Source organism: Ochotona princeps, chromosome 8, assembly GCF_030435755.1.
Source record: "Ochotona princeps isolate mOchPri1 chromosome 8, mOchPri1.hap1, whole genome shotgun sequence".
In the NCBI taxonomy this organism is placed as follows: Eukaryota; Metazoa; Chordata; class Mammalia; order Lagomorpha; family Ochotonidae; genus Ochotona; species Ochotona princeps.
This window is the reverse complement of record NC_080839.1, coordinates 13,776,101-13,786,854: the sequence shown is the minus strand read 5'-3', so window position 1 is coordinate 13,786,854 and position 10,754 is coordinate 13,776,101. Positions and strand designations below refer to the sequence as shown.

Here is a 10,754-nt window from a genome sequence, read left to right as displayed (position 1 = left end):
GAGAAGTGAAGTTGCTGTTGTAGCTGGTTTGTTCAGTGGTCAGTGATTTTTCCCATTGATTCAGCAGAAGTGCCAACCTGCTTTAGCCGTTGACCCGCAAGTTACAAAGTTCTTGACATTTATGAATCAGGACTGGCCTAATCTAGAAGATACCACACTGTGGTTCAGCCCATTTCCTGTGTGAGAACCTCTGTGTGGTCTGCTGGACTTAGAGGCACGAGAATCTCCACTTCCCGGGAGGGCTCTCCCACCCGTCTCCTGTCCCCGTGTCCTGCTGAGAAAACCTCCACTGTTTGCCTTGGCCGTTGGGCGGGAGGCCCGGAAGGAGCACCCAGGCTCTCAGCAGTAGCTAAACACTGGGGGATGAGATGGTGTGGAGGGAAGGGCTGTTTGTGCTGAGAGGTGAGGACCATTCTTCACCTTGAACTCCCTCCCTTGTTCAATTTTGTTTTTGACGAAGTCTGTTGTTTGGAGGGAGTGGATGGCAAAACCAGGAAAAATAAAAAAATTTTTAGAAGTTTTCTTTGAGACACACACATACACGAAGGAAGAGAGAGAGTTTCCATCTGCCACTTCATTGCCCAGCCAGGTACAGCTGAATGGTAGCCAAAGCTGGGAACACAATCCTCCTCTCCCGTAGAGGCGGCAGGAGCCTGGTCACCTGAGCCATCACCCACTGCCTCCCAAGGTCAGCGTCAGCATCAGGAGCGAGGAGCTGCACCTGGGAGGGCACCCCAGTGTGCATTGTGGCGTCTCAACTGCTGCTGGCCTAGCCCCCAAATATTCCTAATATTATAAAGGTTGGTAGGTTTGCACTGCATGAGGTCTTCCATCTGCTGGTTCCATGGCTGGTTTAATGGCTGAAAAAGCTGCGGCAGCTGAGCCAGGTTGAAGCCAGGAGCCTGGAATTCCATCCACATGGAGAGGCACAAGCACTCGGGCCATCTTTCACTGCTCTCCCAACGTATATTAGCAGGAAGCTGGATTGGAAGTGGAGTCGCTGGGACTCCAACTGGCACCCACATGGGATGCTCATATTGTGGAAGGTGGCTTAACCCATTGCACTAAAACACCAGCTCCTGCTCCTTTACCTACACTGGGGAGAGCGTTGTCTCTTTAGTCTACTCTTGAGGAAACTCAGGCTCAAGGACAGTCAGGTGAACTGCCGAGACTGTCCCTCTGAGGAGACCGGGCAGGATCAGCTCCAGCCCAGTCCTGTAGCATGGGCAGCGCACTTTGTTGCTTTCAAAGGAACTTCCCTGGTACATTTGTTTCTTGTTTCTGCTTGGTGAGCAATGCAAGAAATAGCAGGGAGGAAGAGCGGAGGAGGAGAGAGAGAGAGAGAGAGAGAGATTGATTGACTATCTCACAGCGGAGCCAGTCAGCCTCGCAGGGCAGGTCACAGGTCACGGGTATTTCTGGTATTTGTTTATTTCTTTGTCCTCCTGACCTCCCAGCAGCAGTCCCAGCACAACTCGGGACAATGACTCCACTTGTTTTCCTGTTTTTTTTTTTGTTTGTTTTTTTACAAAACCAGCGTGAGTGTGTACATTTCAGTGTATGCTCAAAAGTCTGTACCCACCCAAGTATGGATTGTCTGAATCAGTTCTTTGCGAGTTTTCAAACATCCAACCGTGGCCGAATGCGGGAGCTGCCAAGTCGTCCGCAGGATCAGCAGGTGCTGAGCAAGGTAGCCAGCGGGCCTGCCTCTGATTGGTCACACCTGCTGGAACCAGTGCTGGGGCGGCGGGGAGAGGGGACAGCATGGCGGTGTGCCTGAGAAGTGAATGTCTGCTATGTTTATGATGTCTTGACTCTCACACTGCCCCATGGCACAAATGACCCAGGCTGCAGCCCTTCTCCAGTTAATGGGAGAGCACTCCCTATACCCCAGGACAGACTGATGGGAGAGAAAGCCAAGCTGCCCACTCCTGCACCCAGTAGTAATTTGAGATCCCTGGTTCCAGTCCCAGCTCTACTTCTGCTCCCTGTAAATGCACACCCTGGCGCGCAGCAGGGGATGGCTCAGGATTTGGGTCCCTGCCACCCATGTGGGAGATGTGGGTGAAGCTCCAGGCTCCTGCCTGCCCCAGCTTCATTCTGAAACTCGCTAACTGAAACCTTGACTTTTGAGTACTTCATGGAGGCGGTGGCACTATTGAGTGAACTACTTGTTAAATATATATTTTACCTATTAAAATAAGTGGATATTATAAACATTATGTGGAAAATGAAATTGAAAATAAGGGCATTTAGGGCGGGCATTTAGCCTTGTGATTAAAAGGCTAACTAAGACAGGTGTGTCCAATCTCGGAGTACTGGGGTTGGATCCCTGCTCTGACTCCTAACTCTAGCTTCCTGCCTGTGTCAACTCTGGGAGGCAGTGGTGATGGCTGAGCTAACAGGACCCTTGCCTCTCAGGCGGGAGACCTGGCCTGAGCTCGTGGCTCCTGGTTCACTTCTCTAATGGCTGCAGTGGCAGGAGCTGAGCTGATCTGAAGCCAGGAGCCTCTTCTGGGTCTCCCATGCTGGTACAGAATCCCAAGGCTTTGGGTTATCCTCGACTGCTTTCCCAGGCCATAAACAGGGAGCTGGATGGGAAGTGGAGCAGTCGGGACACAAACTGGTGCTCATGAGGGATCCCAGCACGTGTAAGGTGAGGATCAACCACTGAGCCACTGTGCCAAGCCTTAACATATAATTTCATTATGGTGCTCAAAATTAGCGTTCATGCAGCTTTTTAAAAATTATTTACTATTTTATTGGAAAGTCAGATTTATAGCTTGTAGGAGAAACAGAGAAAAAGATCTTCTGTCCACTGGTTCACTCCTCAGGTGACCATAATTGCCGGAGCTAAGCTGATCCAAGGCCAGGAGCTTCTTCTGGGTCTCCCACATGGGTGCAGGATCCTATGACCTTGGTCCATCCTTTACTGCTTTCCGAGGCCACAAGCAGGGAGCTGGAAGGAAAGTGGAGTAGCCAGGACACAAACTGGTGCCCATATGGGATCCTGGTATATGCAAGGCAAGGATTTAGCCACTAAGCTATCACACCGGGTCCAAATTCATTAAGTTTTTAAACAACAGTTTTCTGTGTACTTTTGAAATATATTTAGATAATATTAAATTTATATAACACTTTCAAATAACTTTATTTTTCAATTATTATTAGTTGCTTCCTTAGGTTGCAGATGTAAGCATAGCTTTTTGTTTGTTTGTTTTAACTAGCCTCAGTCAGTTACTGAGCAAGCCTACGGACCGGGGAGAGAGGGAGTCGAAGGTGCTGTGGGACAAGGGGCTAAGCCTGGAACACCTACATGTCACACTGGAGCGCCGGGGGCCCAGTCTAGCCTCTGTTTCCGACGCAGCTTCCTGCTAATACATAGGAAGATGGTCCAAAGGCGTGGGCCGTTCCCATCCCCGTGAGAGACCAGGATGGAGTTCCTGGCCCCAGGCTTTGGTGTGGTTCAAGTGCAGGCATTTGTAGAATGAACCAATGGATAGAAGACCCTCACCTGTCTCACCTTTAGTCACTCTGCCTTTCCAATAAATGCACAAAATTTTAAAAAAAGAACAATTTTGGCCACCCTGAGGTGACTCCTGTGACGGCTCTCGCCTGTATCAAGGTGACGCTGGGACTCCAAACAAAGGGGTCTTAGTACCTCAGTTGCGGCTGCGCACCAGAATCACCCCGTAAAGGGGAACATGCTGGGGTCCCTCCTCGCCAGATCCATCCAGTCAAGCTCTGAACCGAGCCCGGGTATAAATTACAAAACTAAGATTTCCAAAGTGGGTGGGCATTTGGCGCAGCATTAAGAGTCCATGTGGGCTCCCACATCCCATATCGCAATGCCACTTTCTATTCAGCACGCTGCCAATGCGCACCCTGGGAGGCACCCACGTGCAAACCTGGGTGGGATTCCAGAGCCCTGGCTTCCGCCTGACCCAGCCCTGGCTCTCGTGAACCAAAAGATCTCTGTCAGTGCCTCAGAAATCATTAATATAAACACAAGTTTAAAAAAAACACTAATGAGTTCTTTAAATATTTACTAGCATGAACAAGACCATTTTTTTTGCACAAGTAGATGAGGCAATTATTTATTGATTTTTTAAAAACAATTTTAAAAATATTTATTTATTTTTATTGGAAAGTGAGATACACAGAGAGGAGGAGAGACAGAGAGGAAGATCTTCCACCCAATGATTCATTCCCCAGCTGGCCACAATGGCTGGAGTTGAGCTGATCTGAAGCCAGGAACCAGGAGCTTTTTCCTGGTCTTCCATGTGGGTGCAGGGTCCCAAGGCTTTGGGCCGTCCTCGACTGCTTTCCCAGGCCACAAGCAGGGAGCTGGATGAGAAGTGGGGCCTCTGGGATTAGAACCGGCGCCCATATGGGATCCCCGCATGTGCAAGGTGAAGATTCAGCCACTAGTGTGCAGGGGTCTTTTATTGATTTTTTTTTTTTTTGTTATATTAAAGTGACCACTCAGAAGTTTTCAACTGTCTAAATTAACTTTCTCAGATGTAACACTTTTTCCCCCTTTCACTGATGAAATGTTAACGCTGGCCCCTCTTGTAACAATGCAGGCACTTCCCCTACCCTCAGCACTTGTCCATGAGAGCATTGACAGAAACAGGGCAGCTGGCTCACCCAGGGCCAGGACCTGGGCTGTGTGGACTGCACCCTGGATCCTGTGTAGACGTGGATCTTTGCTTGAGGGTGCCACCAAGCAAGCAGTGAACAGGCTTGAAGGTGACTGTGGCCCCAGGCCTTCCCTGTGACCCAGGGCAGAAGGAGTCACACCTCAACGTACTGTACGGGTCGACTGCCCTGACAAGCAACGTGAGTTAGACTCTCCCTGCCTCTGTGTGCCCGTCCGCGAAGTGGGGATAACTCCAGTCCTTGCCTGGTAGGTTGCTCCAAGCATTAAATAAAAGCCACTCCTGACACACAGTAGGTGCTTTATCGTTGTGTTTATTAAAGAAAGAATCAGCAGGCTCTGCAGTAGACCCCCAAATCATATGCTCAGAAACAGCCAAAAGCTGATGTTGTAAGTTGTGGCTCCACCTCTCTCCAGTTGGGGCCACAAACATGTTACTGAGCACTGGTACCCATGACAGCAAAGTATACTAAACCAGGGACTGCACACATGCTGGAAACAGCAAGGGCTCAACGGAGCCTGGATGTGAACTCAGGTATGCTGAGCACACACGCCCATGTTCTGCCCGGCTGCCATGCCCACCTCACCAAGCCACGCCCCCAAGCGGAGGAGGGGGTCACCTGTCAGACTCACCTGTGGCTGACTCCACATCTGCCAGCTCAGGCTGCATTTTTCAATTCTCCAGTATTTGTTGCCCCCCGTCCCCAGCCCCACCTATGGGCTCCTGGGACAGTTCTTCTCTGTCTCTGAGAAGCAAAGCCAAGAATGGCGTGAGAGCCAGGCATGTACAAAGGCCCTGGAGCCGCAGGTGACCGCCGCGTGTCCTCTCTGCGGGAATCCTGACACGTCCTTGCTCGTACACATTTTATTAGGAAGTTTTCTCAACAAGCCAATCAGCTATAAAACTTAAATGCATCGTTCTTAGGCAACACATGACCCACGTGACAACAACATGCTTCTCATGAAAACCAAAGTGATGTCCCAGATGAGAATTTCACTTTACCACCATCTTTACATTTAAGAGCCATGAAGAAGAAAAGAACATAAGAAAAAAAAAAAAAAAAAGCAGCTCTGTACAAATGTGAACGCCGGGAACCAGCTGAAGCTCGACTCTTCAGACCTATACAATAAATGAATTCAGTCATCTTTTATTAAAATATCCTTATCTCTTCCCACAATATACATACATACATACGTACATATTTCTCTTTAAATAAATAGATACGATGCATCTTGAACCAAGGCTGCTCGATGACCACATTCCCTGCGGGTGTTTGCATGGCGAGGAAGACAAACCCCGGACGGTCAGGCACACACAGCCAGGCCGTCCTGAAGCAGGATGCTGAACTCGGCTCTGCGACTCTCCACTCACATCATTTCTTCCACGTCTTCCGCGGAGTCATCGGCAAACAGAAGTTCATCGGGAGAGGGGCCGCCCATGGGCAGCGTGCTACGCTGGGACCAGGAGACCCCATTCCTCACCGGTCTGTTCTCAGAGGACACACTGCCCCTCCTGACGGCCATGGGGGCAGAGGGCGGCGCCGCCAGGTCCTCCCAGTCGTCCAGGCCTCCGTTGAGGACGTACCTTCCCTCCTGGGGTCCGTGGACTTGCGCAGTGACCACGCTCACGGTGCCGCTGGGGCTGCAGGCGGCGATGATGGAGTCAGGGTCGATGTTCATGTCCAGCGGGGCGAGCACAGGCCCCTCGGCCAGGCCCTCACAGCCCTCCAGCAGCGGCGTGTTGATGTACAGGACATCTGCTTTGTCCGGGGCCTCAGGCAGACTTTCCAGGAGCTTCTCCAGCTGCTGCCTCAGCGTGGAAAACGAGGGTCGGTCCAGGGGATCGGTTCTCCAGCAGGAGTACATTATCTCATACCTAGAAGACAAAAATGAGTTTTACCTCCTCAATGTACCCCCTTTGTTTTCATCTGATTCCTTTGGTCTTATGTGAGTCGGCATTCATTTTACCTTTTGTGGAATTGAGTGAGAGACCTTACTTGATAGCCTAATATTCACTCATCTTTGGTATACGGTCCATGGATATTTGACAAGAAAATAGTTCTGTTTCCATAAATAGCGGACGTGTAGGACAAATATATTAATCTTTGGAAATAAGATTCATCCAAGATCAATTTCTTTTTTATAGGGGTTGGCTACACTACAGCCCATGAGTGAAACTTGGCCTGCCACCTGGTTTGTACATAGTTTTATTGGAACACAAGTTCAACACTTATTTCTCTGTTGTCAAGTACACTTTGCAGAAAGGGGTTGCTGACCTCTGTTTTAAATCACTGGTCAGGAGTCCGACCAGGACGGGGAGCTTGGCTGAGTGCAGCTGGGGCTAGGGGCAAGCAGGCCAAGAGCTGGGGTACCAACCATCACCGCCATTGTCACCTGGCCTCAGGAATGTTATAGGACATGCATGGCCACGTGGCCAGCCTGGGCAGGAGGGGGTCACACATAGGGTGGGCAGCTTCTCCTGGCCTCTCCGCACGCTCTTTCGGGCTGTTTCTTCATTCTGTATTTAACTACAGTGAGGAATGGCCTCAGAGGCAGAGGTTGGACAGGTCAGACACCTAGGAGTGTCTGGGCTCACTACCTGACTAGATTCCTGCTAATGTGTACTGTGGAAGGCATCAAGGGCTTGGGCCTCTGCCACCCACCTGGGAGACCTAGCCTGAGTTCTGGGTCCATGGCTTGTGCTTGGGCCAGCCCCAGCTGTCGTGGGCATCCGAGAGGGAAGCAGCTGATGGGATCTATCTATCTCTGCCTCTCAAATGAACAAAAGAAACAGAGGGACAGGGAGAGGAGCAGAAGACTCCGGTTCAAGTCCAAGGGCTCCCCGTTAATGGACCCAAAATGGCATCAGCAGACTGCCCAAGTATTTGGGCCCCTGCTACCTTCTCTCTGGGTGTCACTGCCTTTCAAACAAATCAATACTTAAAAAAATTTTTTTATTGGGCCCGGCAGTGTGGCCTAGCGGCTAAAGTCCTCGCCTTGAAAGCCCCGGGATCCCATATGGGCGCCGGTTCTAATCCCGGCTGCTCCACTTCCCATCCAGCTCCCTGCTTGTGGCCTGGGAAAGCAGTCGAGGACGGCCCAAAGCTTTGGGACCCTGCACCCGCGTGGGAGACCCGGAAGAGGTTCCAGGTCCCGGCATCGGATTGGTGCGTACTGGTCCGTTGCGGCTCACTTGGGGAGTGAAACATCGGATGGAAGATCTTCCTCTCTGTCTCTCCTCCTCTCTGTATATCCGGCTTTCCAATAATAATAAAATCTTTAAAAAAAAAAATTTTTTTTTATTGTTAGGAGCACTCCGAAATGGAAATGATGCTTAGCAATCACTAGGCTGAGATGAAGAGTGAGTTACACCACGATTTTATTTTGATCCTTTCCTGATTTGAGAAACTGATATTCGTATCATTGGGTAAGAACACAACCCAATAACACAATCTGTTATTACTATTATTTTTTAAGGAATGTTTATTTGATGGGCCCAGCATGGTGGCCTAGTGGCTAAAGTCCTCACCTTGCATGTGCCAGGATCCCATATGGGTGTCGGTTCTAATCCCAGCAGCCCCGCTTCCCATGTAGCTCCCTGGTTGTGGCCTGGGAGAGCAGCCGAGGACGGCCCAAAGCCTTGGGATCCTGCACCCGCGTGGGAGACCTGGAAGAAACTCCTGGCTCCTGACTTTGGATCGGCTCAGCTCCGGCTGTTGCAGCTGCTTGGGGAGTGAATCAACAGATGGAAGATCTTCTTCTCTGTCTTTCCTTCTCTCTGTATATCTGACTTTGCAATAACAAAAATAAATCTTTAAAAAAAGATGATTTATTTGAAAGATAAAGTCATACACAGAGAGAGGGAGATAAAGAATCTTCCTTCAGCTGATTTACTCACTAAATGCCTACAACAGCAGGGCCTAAGCCAGCCCAAAGCCAGGAGCCCAGAGCTCCATCTGGGTCTCCCACATGGATGGCAGGGGCCCACACACTTGGGTCATCTTTTGCTGCTTTCCCAGGCTATAGCAGCAAGCTGAATCAGAAGAGAGAACCAGGCTCCCACAGGCACTAGATGCCAGTGTCACAAATGGTGAACCCAATAACTCATATTTAAATCGGCTGACACATGCAGAACCATTCAACTCCCACATTTGTATTTAATTACATCCTATAGATCCTTTGGCTAATTCTACTAGCACATGGTATTTCACATACAACAAATACGTCTCAAGGTACAATAGCTTTCTTTCACATGTCTGTTTTTAAGCCTTGGTCAACACATGCCCAGACCTCAAGAGGCAGAGATTCCCACAGTGTCGTGCCAGGAAGGGGCCGCTCCTGCATGCGAATGCTGAGTTAGTGGGCTGCGGAGAGCACATCTCCTTGTCTCATCATCCTGGCTCTTATCTCGGGTTTAGGAGTTCTTTTGCATTTGCCTGTTTGGCCTCCATTGGATGATCAACAACTCAGTCAACAACTTCCGTGGCTATCTGAGCCGTGCTGGTGTGAGGCAAGGCACATGGACCCTGGCTTGGAAACACAGAGGCTTTGGTGTGGGACACTGACTGTACCCCAGCATCCGGAGGTGAAGGGAGACTCAGGAAGAAAGCCTGCTTCATCCATACAGGCACGGGACTGGCAGAACATAGGGCCCACCGCCTCGCCTGCTTCCACCCTACAGCCACATGGCAAGTGTTGGTTCTGCTATTCTGTCACCTGAACAATCTCCAGACGCACTGGCTCAGAGCTCCCTCCTTTTGCCTCCATGTCACACGTCCAAGAATCCCACTGGGACACAGTGTGGAGCTTGCTAAGACCCAAGCAAAGACAGAAACTGCAGGGCAACTGTTTCCAACCTGCATTGTTTGGCTGACATGCTTTCCTATTTTCAGAAGCAAACATTTCATTAGCATGGTCCATTTAAGAACAACCATGCAATCCTAGAACTAATTGAATTAGGATTTTGTGATGCTTTCCAAGGGTTTACAGTGTTTCTGTCCTCAGTGTTAGACCGCTACAACCACAGTAAACACCACCACTAACTAGCAGGCAAGGCGAGGGCTCTGGCATTTGGTACAGCAATTAACACGCTGCGTGAGATGCCTGCATTCCTCTGTGAATGCCTGGGTGCCAGCCCTGGCTCCCATCTTGATGTAAGCTTCCCGCTCATGCACACCCTGGGTGGTAGCATGTGGTGGCTCAAGCACTGGGTCTCTGCTAGCCACTTAGAAGACCTGACTCCTGCCTTTGGCCTGGCCCAGCCTCATCTGCTGTGGGCATTCGGAGGAGTGGATCAGAGGCTGGGAGGACTGTCTGTGTCTGTCTTCTTTCTGTTTGTTTCAGGAAGGACTTGGGAGGCCTGGATGCAGACTAACCTGGATCCACTCCCGATGTGAGGATTTGAGTGTGGGGTGGAGGTGTGGACCTGCACATGCCCTCCTCGCCCCAGCATCTTGCAGGGCACTCAGTGTGCCATATTCCATGACAGCCAGTACAGGCCCCCAGCTGTGAAGGCTCTAGTTAAACGTGGTGAGAATCCTCCTCTGCAGACTCATGGCACTTACTACCCAGGGACAGATCCACTCTTAGGAAGGTGCCAGATATGGAGCAGGTGGCATTACAGGGCACGCACTTTTTAAAGGCTGAGCATGGCGTTTAATGTTTGACCTTCCTGATGTGAGCACCCACTCCACAAGCCTCATACTTCCTAAATGAACCTGTACAGCATCTCTCTGAAGAACCCACATCATGCTCTGCTGCCTCCCTGGGGTATGCGTCAGCAGGGAGCATATCAGGCTCTGTGACTTGATTCCAGGCACTCCCCATGAAGGATATGGGCATTTCAAATGGGATATTTTTTTAAAAGAAGTTTTTTCTTTTTAATATACTTCATTGGCAGAAAAGAGACTACAAGGTGTCCTGTCTTCTAGTGTATTCTCCAAATGCCCTAATAGTTAAGGCTGGACCAAACCAAAGGCAGGAGTCAGGTCCCCCATGGGGGAGACAGGGGACAAAGCATAGGAACCATCACCTGGAAGGCCATGCCAGACCAGAGTGCAACACCCAACCAGCACACGTGAGACCCGGGAGCGGG

At 50.2% G+C, this 10,754-nt stretch overlaps 1 protein-coding gene across 1 annotated transcript in view; it reads right to left on the bottom strand.

The window, feature by feature from the left end:
• Positions 1-5,783: 5,783 nt before the first annotated feature.
• The window catches only part of MERTK (MER proto-oncogene, tyrosine kinase), a 106,066-nt gene continuing 101,095 nt past the window's right edge, over positions 5,784-10,754 (bottom strand). The window contains exon 19 of the mRNA XM_058667622.1: positions 5,784-6,536. Coding sequence (XP_058523605.1) covers positions 6,029-6,536 — 508 coding nt within the window. The 3' untranslated portion in view covers positions 5,784-6,028. The remainder of the gene's footprint in view (positions 6,537-10,754) is intronic.